Source organism: Biomphalaria glabrata, unplaced genomic scaffold, assembly GCF_947242115.1.
Source record: "Biomphalaria glabrata unplaced genomic scaffold, xgBioGlab47.1 scaffold_22, whole genome shotgun sequence".
Classification (NCBI taxonomy): Eukaryota; Metazoa; Mollusca; class Gastropoda; family Planorbidae; genus Biomphalaria; species Biomphalaria glabrata.
The window spans coordinates 276,870-296,338 of NW_026602927.1; the positions used below are offsets into that span (position 1 = coordinate 276,870).

The 19,469-nt window shown below is 33.8% G+C and overlaps 1 protein-coding gene across 1 annotated transcript in view; it reads left to right on the forward strand.

Annotated features, from left to right (window-relative positions):
- The window catches only part of LOC106062552 (uncharacterized), a gene marked incomplete at its 3' end in the record, with an annotated part of 113,096 nt that extends 93,936 nt beyond the window's left edge, over positions 1-19,160 (forward strand). Inside the window, exons 17-19 of the mRNA XM_056017935.1 lie at positions 3,207-3,256; positions 13,731-13,757; positions 19,107-19,160. Coding sequence (XP_055873910.1) covers positions 3,207-3,256; positions 13,731-13,757; positions 19,107-19,160 — 131 coding nt within the window. The remainder of the gene's footprint in view (positions 1-3,206; positions 3,257-13,730; positions 13,758-19,106) is intronic.
- Between the last annotated feature and the right edge of the window lie 309 nt (positions 19,161-19,469).

Consider the following 19,469-nt stretch of genomic DNA (forward strand, 5'->3'; position numbering starts at 1 on the left):
ATCAGGTAGGTTTAAGCCATCCATATTCCAAAAAAAAATGCATTTTTATTTTTTAGAGGGCCCCGAAAGAGGAAAATACGCTATTAGTTTTAAGTAGCCTGTCTGTCCGTCTGTTCGTCCTTCCCGTTTAGATCTCAGAAACGTTTTTCTTTTCTGAAAGTAAAAAATCTAATTTTTAAAATCAATTAGGCAAGCATTTTTTTCACTAAAATACACCATTTTTACAACTATTCACTATTAATAGTAACAAAAACTGGCGGCTTTTTTGAAAAGAAGATCGATAGGTTCCATTTATTAACACATTTATGCAAATGGTTTTAGATTTTTGATCAACATTTTTTTTTTACAATTGTATTGCTACGTTATGTAAGTTCTGTTATACTAAATACTACATTTACAAAAAAAAGTTAACTTATTTTTAAAAGAGAAAAAATCTATTTACTATACAAAATAAGTTGAACATAATTTAAAACAACAATTATTAATTAGTTTTTCATATTGTTGCGTGAACTGCAGCGCATAAATTACACCATGGAACACAAAACTAAGAATTTTTTTTTTTAAATAAATGTTTTTTTTTTAGGCTTTGAATAAGAGATTGCTCTTTACAAAACAATTAGATCAATTAAATACTTATTATAAGACATCAGTTAGGCCAAGTTTACATCTAACTTCACGTTCACTTTCACCTATCTTTGGTCTGCTAGACCGCTGGGGCACTATACAGGATCTGTCAACCTTTTTTCTCTATTCTTCTCTGTCATTTGCTATTAATAGAATTTCATTATATTCTCTCTGAAAATATTAAAACCTGATTTTTTACCTGTCTGGGTGGACCACTTCAGATAGAATTTAATACCGATATTCTTCTGTAAATATTGAAACCTACCTTTTTCCTGTCTGGGTGGACCATTTTGGTGGCCGATTTTGCTTTTGTGTTTCCACACAAACTGTCTTTGTATCCTTGTTTACCTTAAGTGTAGCTAGAATTATACGTCTTTTAAAATTTTAGTTCTAGAATAAAACTATTTATCTACCTATCTGACTATCTTAGTAACTATTACTATTCCTAAACTAAAGGTATATTTTATAGATCTATAATAAATCCGTGTCTATATATGAATATATCTATGTATATGTCTAAATAATATATATTAAATAGAGTATAGTTACATGTAGCACTGGGACACTGTGTAATACTAGACTAAAAGTTATCAAGTATATCTATGTCTATATAATATATATTAAATAGAGTATACTTACATGTAGCACTGGGACACTGTGTAATACTAGACTAAAAGTTATTAAGTTATATTAATTAATGGAAATATAATGTTAATTTAAGTTAAATCTTTAATTTAAGGTTATTAGTGTATTAGCTTTTAAAGAAATTTAGTTTTGCTGTAATACAAAAAAAAACAAACTTATCTTGATTACTGAATTTCAAAAGCGGTCATCTTGACAAGAGCGCGTAACTTTTTAAGTTCCATTGTACAGGTTATTCAACATAGGACATTGTTTTTATATATATATATAATAGCACAAAATGAATATTTTCTCTCTCTCTCATTCTCTCTCTCTCTCTCTCTCTCTCTCTCTCTCTCTATATATATATATATATATATATATATATATATATATATATATATATATATACGTATACGTATATAGTGTGATGTTGCTTGTTCAGGCTGTCTTGAAGTCAACTATGGATGACTGTTGAATCTCAACCAATTACTCTGCAAGCGTTTGGGTATAGATGTTCGGGTGTATTCCGTGTAGTTGAACAACAATACAGACAAAAACAGGCACATCTGTTTTAACGAGTGAAGAGATGTAGTCAACTCTGATGAACAATTTCATATAGATTTATTCTAATAAAAGGCCACAGTAGAAGTCTCTGTCACTAAACACGTCGTTACCCTGGAGTATTCTATCGCTAACTGATTTTCCGGTCTCTAACCCAACATATCCCAAACGTCACTAGTCCCGTTCAATATGCGTCATCTATGGTGCGTCGCTAAATAACTAAACTATATAAATAAGGTGTCTAACAGATTCCTCCCCCCCTTGAAAAAAAAATATGTCAATATTTTTCCACTACTGTCAAGTCTTACAAGGGCATTTTCAATTTAAGGGGAAGACAACAAACATAAAATCTTGACATCTTCATCTTGACTTGACAGTTCCTCATATTCATGTCAATGTTCATAACATTCCAGAATCATCTTCATTAGTACACAGTTCATCATGAAAGAAAATGTGGCATCTTATGGGCACGTCATACACTCACAAATGTTCTTCACTGGCAGTAATCTGATAAAATACAATATTTCAAAAACAATTATAGACTTTATTTCCACATTCAATAAGTTTTTCCTTACTACCCTTTTATACGCTTTTGTCCATTTTTCTTTTATACTCACCCTTTTCCATAGAACTAACTTTCGTCAATGATATATGAAATGATTCACACAAAAAAAAAATATCCATACTTACTTTCAAATGCTTAACATCAAATTTACTTATCTCCCTTTTCCATAACATATAAATTGTGCCAATATATTAATATATATTACATACTCAATATAATCATAGTTTATTTACAAAATTATTTCATTTCAATGTCATTCTAGACAATAGATCAGCTACAATATTCACAGATCCACTAATAGCTTTCACTTCAAATTTATATTCCTGTATTGCTAAGAACCATCTATATACACGACTGTTTTTCATGCTCTTTTGCTGTATATACTGAATAGGTTTATGATCAGTTAATAATATGAATTTCCTTCCTATTAGATAACTCTCTAGCTTAGTAATTACCCATATTACAGCTAAGGCTTCTCGTTCAATGACACTATATTTTTTCTCTGCCTCTGACAATTTTCTACTTACATATAATATAGGATGTAAGTTATCATAGTTTTGCATTAGACAACCACCAATAGCATTACCAGATGCATCAGTTGTGACATAAAATATTTTGTCTTTATCGGGTAGTCTTAATATTAATTCATGACTAAAAACATCTTTAATTCTGTCAATAGCTTTCATACATTCCTCATTACAGACTACTTTTTGAGGTTTTCCTTTTTTAAGTAAGTCATTTAATGGATTCACTATTTCTGCTAAGTTCTTTATAAACTTTCTGTAATAATTTACTATTCCTAATATGCTTTTAATTTGTCTTTTTGTTGTAGGTATTTCAATTATTTCCTCCAATCCTATTTCTACTTTTTCTGCCTGAATTGTAAGTCCACTTTCTTTTATTATTTTGAACACTTCTTTTACATCTACCAAATGTTCCTCCCAACTATTATTAAAAATACATATGTCATCCAAATAACAAATAACATTTTCTTTGTTTCCAATTATCATGTTCATCATTCTATTAAATGTGGCAGGTGCATTTACTAATCCAAAACTCATATAATTCCATTGAAAAATAACATATGGTGTTACAAATGCTGTGTAAGGTTTTGCATTTTCTGTTAAAGGTATTTGCCAATAACCTTTAGTTAAATCCAATTTAGTAAAAAATTTTGCTCCATTTAATTTATGTAAAATATCTTCTATATTTGGCATTGGATATGGGTCAAATTCTGTGATGTTGTTAAGTTTCCTATAATCAATACATAACCGTATATCTCCATTCTTCTTTTTGGCTATCACAATTGGTGAAGCATAAGGAGATGTTGATGGTTCAATTATACCTGATTCTAGTAAATTGTCTATTTCTTTCTTTACTTTGTCTTGTAAATGTAGCGGTATTCTATATGGCTTAAGCTTGATAGGTTTTGGGTCTGTTACTTTAATGTCATGTTTAATAATATTAGTTTTTCCTGGTATGCTGGAAAAAAATTCTATGTATTCCTGTATTATTTTAGTTATATCTTTTGACTTTTCCTTAGTTAAATTATTAAGATTAATCTTTTGCCAAGTTTGATTCTCTTTTGTTTCTATTACAGGTATTTCCTTAATATCATTTTCATTGTGATTTTCATTTGTTATTATCATCAAGCATTCTTCTCTTTCTGAAAATGTATTTTCTATTTCCTCCTGAATGTTTTGTATCAACTCATCTTCTCTATCATGATATAGTTTCAAATTATTTATGTGATATGTTTTAATTTTCCCATTTATTTCAATTTGATAATTCACATCACTAATTTGCTTTATCACCTTAAATGGACCTTTCCATTGTTTACCAATTTTATTTTTCAGGTCATTTATTAATATTAATACATTGTTTCCTACTTCTAGTGTTTTCAATTGTCTTTTCTTATTTAGATTCTCATGAGCAATTTGTTTATACTTCTTGTTGTTGTTATATGCTTGAGTCCATATTTCTTTCAATTCTGTTGTGATTGTTGTTTCACTGTCATTATTTAATTTATTCTCATTGCCTATTAGATTTTCTTTAAAAACATCTAATTCATCTCTAGGTTTTCTTCCATGTATTATTTCATATGGTGAAAATTGTGTTGCTTCATGGATGTTGTTTCTATGAGCAAATAGTACATAGTTAATGTAATGATCCCACTTGTTCTGATTATTCTGAATTATTTTTGTTAGTGATCTTTTTAATGAACCACCATACCGTTCACATAAACCGTTACTCTCTGGGTGGTAAACCGAAGAGTATATGTGTTGTATGTTATATTGTTTAGTCCATTTCTTAAATTGTTCTGACTTAAACTGAGATCCCTGATCACTCAATATAATTTTAGGTATACCATGTCTTGTAATTACTTTTTGAGTTATGGCATTAATGATATTCTCTGCACTTGTATTTGATAATGGGATTGCCTCTGGGTATCTACTAAACATGTCTATTACTGTTAGAATGTATTTATTATTATTTTCAGTTTGAATTAAAGGACCTATTAAATCAATAGATACTTTCTGAAATGGTTCTGTAGGTTCATCCATTTCTTGAATAGGTGCTTTATTCACTAAGCTTTTGTTAGATCTCTTTTGACATATGTCACATGAGTTTATGTATTTATTGATTGTTGCTTTCATTTTGGGCCAAAATACTTGTTTTGACAAATTCCTATAACATTTCTTTACTCCCCTATGTGCTGCTAAATTATTATCATGTGTCATGATTAAAACATATTTCCAATATTTCTGTGGTAAGACAAGTTGTTTTATTTTTTTGTTATCATTACTTGTTTGTCTAAATAATATTTTATTCTCAATACAAAATTTCTCCATTGGATTATTATTGTTTTTATCTGATATTCTTGAATAAATTTTCCCAATAATATTGTCATTCATTTGTTCTAATGCAAATTTGGCTATTGTTTCTTTTTCACTTTGAGATATTTGTGTTTCAAGACTATTTTGTGTTTCATTTTCTATCTCTCTTTCCTTAACATCTGTATTTTCTATTTGTATTACATTACTGGTTTCTTTTTCTTCATCATTACTTATTACATTTATTGTATTTTCTTGTTTCTCATCTTGTTTATCCATTGATCTTGTTATTACCATACTTGTTATATTTTGTGTTTCTATGTTTTCATGATTTTGTCTTATGTTTTTGTATTTGTTTTGCCAGTCTTCTAATTCTTTTCTTGAACATTCTTTAACTCCTTTTATGTTTCCTACTAACATATCATATCTCATTTCTGGTATTGCAATGCCATCACAATAACCAGTGAAAAATGGAGTTTCAATGTATACCCTTATAGCTTTAAATTCCCTTACGGTGCCATCTGCTAATTCTACTTTCCTAGTAAACCCTTTATACCAATGAGGTTTGACAAATTTAGTTTTTACTGCCAAAGTGTTACAACCTGAATCCCTGATTAATTCCACCGGAATTCTGTCTACAAACCCTGGGTACACTGCAAAATTGTTCCTATTTCCTTCCATGAAATATACCCTATCTGTACCTTTATTTTTGTATTCCCTACTGTAGCTCCTATTTCTATAATTTCCCCTGTCATTCCTATCTCTACTCCTATATCTACTGTTATTTTGTTCATTGTATCTATTTCTACTTCCAGACCTACTATTCCCTCTTCTACAGTTAGCTGCTATATGACCTTTTCCTTGACATTTAAAACAGGTTATTTCACTACATTTTCTATTTCCACTATTTGATCTGCTTCTATTTCTACTTCTATCAACATTTTCTTTGGTGTATCCTATTAAATCTACTTTGCTCTTATCCCTATCAGAAAATGGTTTATTTGGATAGGCATTTTTGTATACTCTCATTATCTCTGTTATTTCATCTATAGTTTTTGGGTTTCTTTCTCTAATAAAAGATTGTAATTGAGGATCACATTTATTTACAAAGTTGTCCACTAGAATAAAAATTTTTAATCCCTCATAAGAGTTTATCACTTTTTCTAATTTTACCCACTTATTGAAAAAATCCTTTTCCATATTAATAGTAGTTTGGGGTTCTATTCCTAATGATGGTATATTGTCAAAGTATTTCTTTCTAAAAGTTGTAGCATTATGACCATAGGCATTCAATAACTCTCTTTTTAAAACCTGATAGCTATCATCAATATGATGGTCATGATTTTGGCATATTGTTAGAGCTTGACCATGAACGAAGTCTATCAGTATTTCAGACCACTCTTCTTCAGGCATATTAAATGTAGACATTTTTGCCTCATATCTTTTCAGAAAATCACCAATGTCATCCTTCTGTTCATCAAAACTTTGTATTTTTCTCTTTAACCATGTTTGTGAATTATGGTTGTCTCTTTGTGTGGTAATATTATTTGAGTTATTTGTGTTATTTCCTTGTTCAGTTTGAGCTCTGGCTTGTGCTGCATCCAATCTCATCTTCTCCATTTTAGCTTCATGTTCTCTAATTTTTTCTCTCTCTTTGTCTTGCCTTTCTTGGTCCTCTTTTTGCTTCTCATTTTCTTCCTTTCTGATCCTTTCTTGTCTTTCCATTTCTTCCCTCACAACTTGCTGTACATAAGCTGCTAAATCCTTTCCTTTTAACTCCATGGCCTTTCCATCCTGCATAGCTGTTTCTTTAACCTCCTTAAGGTCCACATATGATGATGTAGCCATTGTATTTTATATTTTCACTCAAATTTATATATTTTTACTTAGCCTATATTAGTTATGGCTATACTTTAAACTTATTTTATTTTTAAGTTTTTACAAACTTTTATACAAGTTTTAAGTGTTATGTCTCTATCTATAGATTTAGTAAATGTGTAAATCTAGTCTGAGTTATATTCAAATATATAGTATATTAGGTCTAGTATCACACAAATTTAAATCTAGTATATTATAGTATATATAATAATACCATTTAGATCTATAGTTATCAAGAGCACTATGATTATTAGTATGAATAACTATGATCAATTTTAAAATTTGATGTGACTGAAGTGTCTATAGAGTAAATTCAAAGACTGTCTAGAGTAGTAGTCTAGAGTCTAGATCTAGAGTAGATGATGGTTCTATTTAACCATATGAAACAAATATGTTTATACAATGTCAAATATATCTTCAACAAGATATATATTCTAGGTATTAGTATACGACACTAGAAACGCTAAATTAGGTTTCTGTTATATTTTCAGAATATGCAGAAAAAAATGCAGATTACAAATATGTAATTTGATTTCCTCGGAGATAAATAGTTTTTAAAATATATATTTTTAAGTTTTATTTCTTATTACCATATATTGTCATTGGAAATACGCCATTTTGGTTTTAAGGCTTAGTACTAGACTATCTCCCTTTAATTACTTGCCAACTTTTTTCTGTTGCTGCTTTGTCTTTCTTTCTAGCAGCTATTAGATCTAATATTAAAATTCATTTAAAATGCAAACAATCTTTTGTACTTTGAAAAATAGCTAAAAATCGAAATTAAAATCATGTAGTTAAAGTAATAACAACAGACAAAAAAATTAATAGAAAAATAAAAAAATAACTCTAACAAAATATCTTTTATTGGCAAAATAAAAGTAATTAAATAAATAGATACCGGTACCCTGACTTTAAATACATGAAAATAATAGACATTAAATGTTATTTAAGATATTAAAAGCATGCAAGAAAAAAATCAAATAGCTAAATAGATCTAATCAGATTGTAAGATGAAATATTAATCAACACTTAAAAATTTAGGCTAAAGCATCATACTCCAAGCAGTGGATTTGGCAAAAAACAGTTACATGTGGCCTCTTGTGGTACAACCACATCAAAGTGATTACCATTTGTATGCAATAGTGTTATGTTGCAGCATATATAGTTGTCTGTGTGAGATAGTATGTATGTGTTTGCATCATGAAATAAAGGTTTTAATAATGGCCATGAGTATTTTGTTTTGTTGTGGTTTGGTGAGAATGTATAGGTGTCTCTTTGCAGTAGTGTAGCAGCTGCAAGCATTTCTGCAGTTGTGGCCCATGTTGTATCTTTTTTCATCAGCTCCATATGCTGCTGTTAAAAAAAAATATGGTAGCTATAAGTACAAGTTCTTTATCCTTCTCTTATTATGTACGGTAACTTATAATCATATTGAGTGAAAAACAATGCACAATATAAGAACAAGCAATATCTACAACAAGGTAGAGAAAGTAATGATAGGACTGAAGAGTGGAAGGGAACTCCTTTTATAACAGATTCGGGAAATGTTACAATGGCATCACAGTTAGTAACCTTGTGATGGCTCCAAATAGGGATGGGGCGATGAAAATCAAAGGCTTTATCAAATCTCTTTAATGAGATGAAAGAGCTTCAAGATAAAAATACTACGTCACTACTTCTGTGGACCAAATAGGGGAGGGGGACTAGAATCTATGACAATCAGAGTGTATTTGTCATACGTAACTACTTCTTGATGTAACTACTTATAGACTGCCGGCCGACACGATATGATCCAACCACCGATATGATCCAACCACGGGAGTTTTTGTCGTACATAACTATCTGTAGAAGCTGGCCGACATTCTAGGATACAACCAAGAGAGTTTTGATCGTGACATCGTTATGTTGCGTCACGTTTCAGTCTTAGTCTCATCCGACTAGACCTCAGTTGAACTGCATGTCGGTGAAACGAACCGACAAAGAAAGCGAAGAAGGATAAATTTTGACCAAGTAAAACACCGTACCTTGCCCTTCTCCCTTTATGAGCATACCAGCGATCCTAGCAGTAGATGACCTAATATGACCACGGCGCCGGCGAAGCTCCGAGCAGGGGAAGGTGATGTTACATCACACCTAGTTCTGCCGTAAAGACAAAGATCGCGTGTGACGGCCGGCGCAGCGAGGGTTTAAAGGTACGTAAGAATAAACAGAGAAAATCGCCACCTGTACGGTACGGCGAGAGAGAACAACTTGGCTTTGGACTCCGAAACGGAATGTAATACATGGGCGCTAGTGGATCCACGTGAAGAGAAGGGTTGGTAGGTGGAGTCGCTCCCCCCCCCCACAACTACACATCTTAAACAAATTTAGTGTAATAGGTGAGGAGTTTTTTTTTTTAATGAACTCCGAAAGTAAAGATGCATAAATTATCTAAATAGTAGTGTATATGCTTCTTATCTGTTTCTTTATACATTGGCTTTTGTTCCCCACTCTACGCAAAGTAAATTTCAGATTGTGAAACATGATAGTTTAACAGGTGCTACGTAACGTTTAACAAAGACGTTCGTGATCTAGTTACACTCGACCTATCCTCCCTTCAAGAGAGGTGGAGCCAGAGGTAGTGGTAAGAGTTATAAACACAGACATTAGTCCTATCTGATCATAAAACACACGCCAAACAATCTCTGGTAGACAGTAGACTCCACTCAGAAGACCTCACGGCGAAAGAGAAAGGGACACTGATCTGTGTCAGCTTCATAAAATTCTTTCTCTTCGTGGTGTGATTTTACGAAAATAGAGCGAGCGCTCAAAATTCGTTAGAAATGTATAGATCTAACTGTAGTCTTAATCATCAACAGATAAACATAAAAGTATTATTTCTTATAGTAATAAGTTTCCCGTACTAGATCTATATCATTTATTGTCATTGCTCTCAAAAGATCACTAAGTCATAATGCATAATTTTGTTAAAAAAAAAAAAAAATTAAACATAACATGTATATCTAGATGCGTGTTTCATTTCATTTAATTCATGCATATTTGTTTTTTATTTTATCATTATTTCGCTTAGCTTGGTGAGTTAATATATTAATTATAGATCTAATTGTTAACATATATTTTTTAATTAATAATTTCATAAGTAGAAAAAAAAAGAAGAAACAACAAGTTCATCAATTTATTAATGGCATTTTATTTAGACCTTCATTTCAATAAATACACTTAAAAAATCATAAGTTGACAGCATAAGAACAAAAACTCTCTTTAAAAAAAGTTCAATATAGGTAAGGGAGATAAATATGCTTAACAAACAACATGGTGGTCGGCAAAGGTATCTGCGTATCTAAACTATTACCCATATCTAGAATGTACTACCTTCATTCATCTTTCAATTAATAATAATATTCTCAAATTAGAGTCTAGATGATTAAATGTACCAAAGAGATGTACAAAATTTGTAGATCTATATTTAGCCAGACGACAGTGTTTGACTACATAGCCAGTTTCGGCATTATTCTCATGGCAAAATCATATTTGACTTTAACCGCTCAAACTAAAATTATTTTAGTCTGATTCACAATAAAAGAATCCTACCTGTTACTTTCTATTATTAAGTGAAAAAAATTACAGATCTAATTAAATTAATAAAAATAAATAATTTAAAATAATATAAACAAATGAAATAATTAAATGAGACTATCGCTATGGGTTGGGATATGACAATATGGCACACAATGATAACGTCACGAAGTAACCAAGCAACAACGGATATGACGTTTACACAAACAAAACAATTACAATCCTAAACGTATAATATAGCTTTTCATTTAAATTATGTCTTCTACCCCGAACGGGTTTTAAGGCTTCAGCACCACCTGAATTTTACTCAGGCTAACATACCAAATTTAGACAAAATCTATTTCTAAGGGCAATCTAAACATATACTAATAAGAAAAATGGCACTTAGCTTTTGATAAGAACGATCCCTTTGTTCGGATTCCCAAATATGCTAGATCACAACAAATTCCACTGCCTCTCTTCCAGTTCTGACTCTGTTCTCCGGTGCTACCAGTGGATACAATCCGTGTCGAGTATCCCACGTAATGCCACAGATGTCCTGATATGCCACAGCAAAATGGTTCAGTTTCTTCGACGACTGTTGATGACCGTATGTGTAGTTCCGACGACTTTGTGTACACAGTTACTGACGAATAGGTTAACGGTTCTTCTGGCGATGACTTGATTTGCGTAGACGACTACTGACAAATAACAGTCTCTTGACGGCAACTTGATCTGGACGACTGACGAATAACGAATTTCTTGACGATGATTTGATCTGGGCTGACGAATAACGACTTTCTTGACGATGACTTGATCTGGGCTGACGAATAACGGTTCTATAAAATAGTTCACTGCTTCTGCTGCTACTCTGGTAGTACGACGAAGTTTGCTGTTGTACGCTGCTTCACTAGACCAAAATGTCCAATGTAGACTAGGTGAGACCAAGGTCATCTCCGACGACGTTCCGTTATACGATTAACGGTTTTCAACGAAATTAAGTGGATGTAGCTGTTTCCACGATTTCAATATCAACAAGTCTAGATATGGTCTAGACCAACGAATACTAAATATATCAATGTTCAGTAATGATACATACAACTTTACTAACCTTCCAAAGGTTAAACACAGTGAACGTTATAAAAGTGGCAAGCAACCGGTTCAATGAGCAAACTGCTCCACAAGAATCTCTCAAAGGGTAAGACGACAGAGCGATTTCGATTTAGTTAGCTACCAAACTTGTAGTACTCACAATACTTCTGACAGCGGGCAAACTGTCCTTCTCGAAACTGCCGAGGTAAAACTTGATACTCGATGTGGCTCCTATGACTGTTTTCTCCAGCGACGAAAAAATATGTCCAACAGGTTCACCAACGATCTCTCACCCGTTATGAATGAACGGTTTGTCTGGTTGTAGGTCGATTCAGCATATGAAGATCAGGCTTTGATAATATACTGGTTAAGTAGACCAGACGTTGCGATGATTACGGTCCTGACGAAGGTCACCCTGAGTTAACGGCTCGTTGAACGTACGATCAAGAACATGTAGATCTAGAACAAAGTCACTCTGCGCTGATGCTGTGTTCAGCCGTACTCCGATGAAACTTTATATCTTCGAGTGCACGACCCTCACCTGAGTAAACGTTCTGCTTCGATGTCCGGTTCGAGGTTCGGCTTCGAGGTTCGGGTTCGAGGTTCGGCTTCGAGGTTCGGGGTCGCCACTGTGATGTTGCTTGTTCAGGCTGTCTTGAAGTCAACTATGGATGACTGTTGAATCTCAACCAATTACTCTGCAAGCGTTTGGGTATAGATGTTCGGGTGTATTCCGTGTAGTTGAACAACAATACAGACAAAAACAGGCACATCTGTTTTAACGAGTGAAGAGATGTAGTCAACCCTGATGAACAATTTCATATAGATTTATTCTAATAAAAGGCCACAGTAGAAGTCTCTGTCACTAAACACGTCGTTACCCTGGAGTATTCTATCGCTAACTGATTTTCCGGTCTCTAACCCAACATATCCCAAACGTCACTAGTCCCGTTCAATATGCGTCATCTATGGTGCGTCGCTAAATAACTAAACTATATAAATAAGGTGTCTAACAATAGGCATAAAACGTCTACATTGTATATTAGTCTATGGTCTATGCTCAAGCCATTGTCGTTTGTCGTTTCCGAAACAAAAAATTAACTCCTAATGCTACCATAGCATCTAACACATATGTTTAAAAATAATATGTACAAAAATAGTATATTTTAAAAGTCAATCATTATAGAAAGTTGTTTTGTTTTTGAAAGAAACAGTATTGAAATAAAAGTGTAAAAGTTTGCCCTTACATTTATCTTTAGAGCTTTTCTTCGTTTTGTTGTCTTGGGTTCTTACGTGTTTGCTTCTTGATTTCTTATTTTGCTTCCGTTCTTTAGACTTGATGGTCTAATGCTCAATTTTCTTATAGTTTTCTCGGTTTCTGTGTATTTAAAAAAAAAACTCTAATTTCTTCCTTCCAACCTTGCTCCTTCTTGTAGATCAAATCCTTTGTTTTAGTATCTTCACAGTATTATACGCCAAAAAAATGCACATTTATTTCCTTACTTAAAATAAAGAATTTTCCTATTTTCAGTATGTCTATTCTCTAATTAAAGATTCTTATTTGAATTCTTATGCATTGCAATTTTCATTTACTCTAATGTACATTTTATTTATTTATTTTTAATTTTACATTTCCTATCCTACAATGTATAATCCTTTTGTATGTTCGATCTACTTGTATTCTTTTTAAGAAGTTTGTTGTCATAAATAGCTTTTAAATACATGTTCCATATAAGTATCATATACTCTGCTAACAAAATCAAATTCATATCTTTATTTTTTTTTTACTTTTTGCTTTGAGTTTTTTTTAAATATTGTTAGACTTATGTTGACCTTGGCCAGACTGTTGGCATATAAAATGTTTTACAGTTTCTCATACACTGGTGAAGTTTGGACATTTCAAAAGCAAAGTTTCTCTGGTATTTTATTATCTATCCAAAATGTTTACACGTGAGTTTCTGGCCTGCCCTAAAAGAAATTTTAATATTTTATTTTAGGTCTATCCTCCTGATGAGGACCCGTCAGTAAGTATATTTTTATGACGTTAATATTGTTTTCATTTTAAAAACTTTTCAAGTGGGTTTTTTAATCATATATATTGTAATTGATTGCAAAATATATTTAAATACGTTTCCTTATTATTTTTTAACGAAATTAAATAACATTCTAAAAACAATTTTTAAATACCAACATTACTTTTATTAATAACATTTTTTGTCAGTCTAAAAGAATTAGCCACACCCAGCGCAATCAGAACATTTTCCCCCGATGGCAGGTTTAGATAAAAATATAAATAAGTAAAAAGAAAAACAGAAAAGAACGACAGGATGTCTTAAGTATAAAGAAAAAAAAATTCTTTAGAAACCATGTTTTACCCTATGCAAACTGAAATTTTACTTTTGAAATAAATCGACGAATCGTACGTTAAAATAATATTACACAGGAGAATTTTTAAAATAATTTTTCTAACTAGAGAAAATAAAATATGCCTTAACAATATGCAACAGAAAAAAAATCAAATTAATTCAAAACTCCTAAATGCTTCTCTTAATGTGGGATAATTTTTTTTAAGTTTGTTCCTAAATATAAATATACAATCAGTATAAATTAATATCATAATATTTTAATCAGTTGTCTTAACCTAACTTATATAATCGAATGGTAATAACTAAAAATGTTCATGCAACATGACTTTTTAAATATTCTATTTTCGATTTTTTAGTGTATTTCCCAACTTTTCCTTGATCTTTTCTACTTATAAATGTTCTCCTTTTAAAAAAAAAGACCAGCTCAGGCTTACAGGGCAAGATCAATCAAACTTACCGATGGGCAATAAAAGAAATAAAGCCTTACATAGATGACACACAAAAAAAGAGAAAAAATAACATAGTCTTAAATGTATTTAATGAAAAAAGTTAGTAAGTCATTAGACTTGTAATTAATTATTTTATTTATCAAAAGTTTGTCAAACAAACTGACTTCATTGAACTGTTTATCATTAGCATAAAATAAACCATTAACTACCAAAACTTTATTACTGCATTAAATATAAATTTTCTATTAAATATCAATTTCTATTGGTCAAACTAAGTCACTGCAAAAATATATTTTTTTAAATTCTACGTAGTAACGATTCTGTGAGATGTACACTGGCAGTGTACGTAGCAGGAAGTGGCCCCATGAGGTTACTGAGCCTGGCGGAACCGTTACCACAGATAGGAGAAAAGGCAAAGGCGAGATACTGGCGCTAAACCAGTAAGCTTTGGACACGAGGGGTTCGTTAGCCTTGGTTATAACCCATCTAGGAGAAGGAAAACTCTGATTCCAAACCTCCGCTGCCCTGCGGCTATACCCAAACACGGGAAAGGCTTCGGGAGACAACCCTGAGGAAAAATCAGAAGCTGGTGACCCTTAGGCAGACTGTGGCACACCGTGCTACAGCCTGGCAGATCCTGCGGCGCTACTGATCCCAAACTGTATTGGATACTCCGTTCCTTTGGTCACATCAGCTGTGTGGAGAGGGGGGAAATGCTGTGTGGGCGACATCGTTCCGACCATAAACAATGTCCAGGCTTTCATCTCACTTATTCAAAGTCCTAACCCCAAAAAACTGGAGAGGACACTCCAGCTTCGCTTTTGGCGTCGGCCAAACACGGGAAGTGGCAGTCACCGGTTATAAGCCCAAATGATCAATTGACTTAGAGCAGAGCGCCAGGGGCCACTTTCGTCGGTGGGAGGGATCCTAGGATTCCAATGGACAGCTATCACCCGCCTCAAGCTAGGCAGCCCCCAGCCAATAAGGTGCTTTCCCGTCATGCCAATCTTCCTCCTTTGGGTACACGAGGATAGGACAAAATCTGAAAAACAGGCACAGAGCCAATGTACCAGTCGACATGAAGAAAAAAAAGAGGAGCTCCACTCTTAAACTGGGCACATGGAATGTGCGTACTCTACAAACTGGACTTAATGAAAACCTACTAGACATGGAAGATGCCAGAAAATCTGCAATAATAAACGATGAACTGTCCAGGCTCAAAGTAGACATTGTCGCCCTTCAGGAAACTCGTTTAGCTGACTCTGGTTCAATAAAAAAAAAGACTACTCATTTTTCTGGCAAGGCAAAGCCAAAAGTGAAGTAAGGGAACATGGCGTTGGTTTTGCAGTTAAAAAACACTGCTGAACACAGTAGAGCTGAAGTGCAACGGTTCAGAAAGACTCCTATCACTACGCCTTAACACATCTTTTGGACATGTGACTTTGATATGTGCCTACGCTACTACTCTGAGTTCCACACCAAAGGCCAAAGATATGTTTTATGACCACCTTTCGTATGCTCTTAGTGAGATTCCAACTACGGAACAGGTTATCATCCTCGGCGACCTCAGTGCACGCGTTGGATCTGCATGGGACAGCTGTATTGGGCGTTTTGGTGTCGGAAAAGTAAATGAAAATGGACAAAAGCTCCTCGAGGTTTGCTCACTACACTCCCTCTGTTTCACTAATACCTATTTCAAGACTAAACCGCAGAACAGAGTATCTTGGCGGCACCCTCGCTCAAACACTGGCACCAACTAGACCTAATCATTGTAGACAAAAGTGTTTAAAATTTGTCAAACATTTGTGCAGACTGCGACTCAGATAACTCCTTGGTATGTTGTAAGATCAATCTTCTCACCAAAAAAAGCCATCAAACCAAGCAGATTGGAAGATCCCAATCGGATATAAGCATGATGTGTCACCCTGATCTCCAGATACAGTTTGCGGAGTTTTTTGAACGCGAATATAAAATATCTCTGAAAATACAGCAACAGAAAAATGGGAACACCTCAAGTCCACCATACAAAAGACTTCCCTGGAAATCCTTGGAAGAAACATTACAAAACAAAATGATTGGTTCGACTCTAAAGCAGTTATTTTAGCACCTGTCATCAGAGCAAAGAGAGATGCACTCGCTACTTACAAGGCAAAACCTACAACCTGCTAAACCTGAAAGAAGCTAGAGCCAATGCACAGAGGACAGCAATGATCTGTGCCAATGAATACTGGGTAGAGCTCAGTGAGAGTATTTAGCTCACAGCCCAAGTGGGCAACATAAGAGGGATGTACGAAGGAATGAAAAAGGCTCTTGGACCCTCCCAAAACAAGACAGCACCTCTGAAATCAACCACTGGGGAAATTATAACAGACAGGTGGCAACGTATGCACAGATGAGTTGAACATTGCTCTGAGCTCTGCGCCACGGAAGGCTCGGTCTCTGGCTCGCTCTTGGGGCCATCATACAATTGCCCACGGTGGACGGGGTAGATGGAGCGCCCACCCTTTCAGAGCTCAGCGGGGCCGTAGACAACGTTGCTGCCCGCGGAACACCCGGATGCGATGGTGTCCCCCCAGATCTTCTGGAACATTGCAAGACTACTCTAATCCAACCTCTACACGATTTGCTTAGAATATGTTGGCAAGAAGGTATTGTGCCACAAGACCTGCGGGAAGCTAAAATCATTACACTGTATAAGAACAAAGTGACAGAAGCGACTGCAACAATTACAGGGGAATCTCCCTCTTAAGTATTGTAGGCAAAGTCTTTGCTCGAGTGATACTTCCTAGGCTACAAAAACTCGCTAATCGGGTCTATCCAGAATCACAATGCGGCTTTCGCTTAGGGAGATACACGATTGACATGATTTTCTCCATCCGCCAACTCCAGGAAAAGTGCAGAGAACAAAGGATGCCTTTGTTCACTGCGTTTAATGACCTGACAAAGGCCTTCGATCTAGTTAGCAGAGATGGCCTCTTTAAAATTTTGCAGATAATAGGCTGTCCACCCAAGCTACTAAATGTAATCATATCTTTCCCCCAAAATATGATTTGTACAGTGCAATTTGACGGTGCCAGCTTTGAAAGTTTCAGTATAAACAGCGGAGTTAAACAAGGATGTGTCCTGGCCCCAACTTTCTTTGGAATACTATTTTCACTGCTAATCCACAACGCGTTAGACAAATCCACTGAAGGCATCTATCTCCATTCCAGATTTGATGGCAAACTCCTAAATATTGCCAGACTGAGAGCCAAAACTATAATCAAAGCCACCCTCGTAAGAGATATGCAATTCGCGGATGACGCAGCGGTAGTGGTACACACGCAAGAAGAACTTCAGTCACTAATGTCCCGCTTCTCTCAGGCTTGTAAAGAATATGGCTTGACTATTAGCCAGAAGAAAACAAATGTTATGGGACCACCTCCTACAGCACCACCCTCCATCTTCATAGACGATAACAAGCTGGACGCCGTATACGAAATCTGCTATCTGGGATCCAAAATTACAGATATCCTGTCTCTAGAAAAGGAAATGAAAAAACGCATAGGGAAGGCTGCCTCAACATTCGCTAGACTCAGACTAAGAGTTTGGGAAAACCTAGAACCGCAACATGTGGAGAGAGACAGTAACCAAGAAAGCTATGAACAGTGAAAGTACATGAGTCTCAGCTCAGGAAGAAAAACGCACAATCCGAAAAACGGCCAGCTTCTCTACCACTGAAGCAAAAGCCACCTTAACTTGCGCTATCTGTGGACGGGAGTGTCTCTCCAAAATAGGGCTCCACAGCCACATGAAGAAGTGTGCTCAGAGATGAACCATAGTCGTTCTACGACTGAAAAAGGCCAATGATAATAATTGCTTTAATTATACATTAAAATTTGACATATTTTCTTTTATCTTTGATAAAACACAATACGAAACATCTTTTTTTAGAATGTGCACTTATTACTATGCAGTTTTACAAAGCATGTACACTAATACAAAGGAAGTAAAACAAATTCGCCATTTTAAAGAGGACTTAAATATTTATATTAATGGCGAAAAATATATTAATCTAAGAATTTTTTTAAAAAATAAATAAACTAATTAGCAACAACGTTTCACAAAATTCCTAAACTTTCCTAATAGGTTAAAGCCGCTTTTTTCTTCTTCTGTGGTCTGTCTACCCACTCTTTTGTTTGTCACTTTGAGATTAGATGTTATGTTTAGATATTGAACAATTCTGGTGCAACGGCTACTACTTATTTGTCTAAGAGCGAAAGTTAACTAAGTAAGCAATTATATTTGCAATGTATGCTATCATAAAATAAAATTTAAAATAAAATCGGGCATTGAATATATGGTACACCTTGATCCCGCACAAGGAATAATCCTCTGCCAAACACAGAATAGTTCTTCCTTTCTCATTTCACTTATCACTTTATTGTATTGTTCTTCTACTTATTATTATTAAAGTTTGTTTTGTTTTTAGAATACAAAATATAAAGTTATTATTTTTCCAAGCAAACAAGTGCCCTTATATTTTTTATTTATTATTTCTTTTTTTTTTTTTTTGCAGGAAACCACTGAAACAAGAACAAATAGTCAAAGTAATGATTAATTTTTTTTTGAGGTAAATTCATATAATGATTCATTATAATGTACACCTTTTTTAAAGTACTAAGTATATGTTTTGTAATTAATACAAACAAAATGATTAAAGTCTTGTATGTTGTAAAATTAAAATGATAACAAATTCTTTAAATTTATTTTACATAAAAACGCTATAAGCAATTATAGCTAGCACTGTTATTTCTTTAAATACGTCAGTACATAAATTTTGAAATGTGGAAGTGTCACAGATCACATTATAGAATTGTGTGTACATTTCTTATTTAAAAGAAATATAAGCCCTCGACATGAGTCTCGGGATTTAATCCTC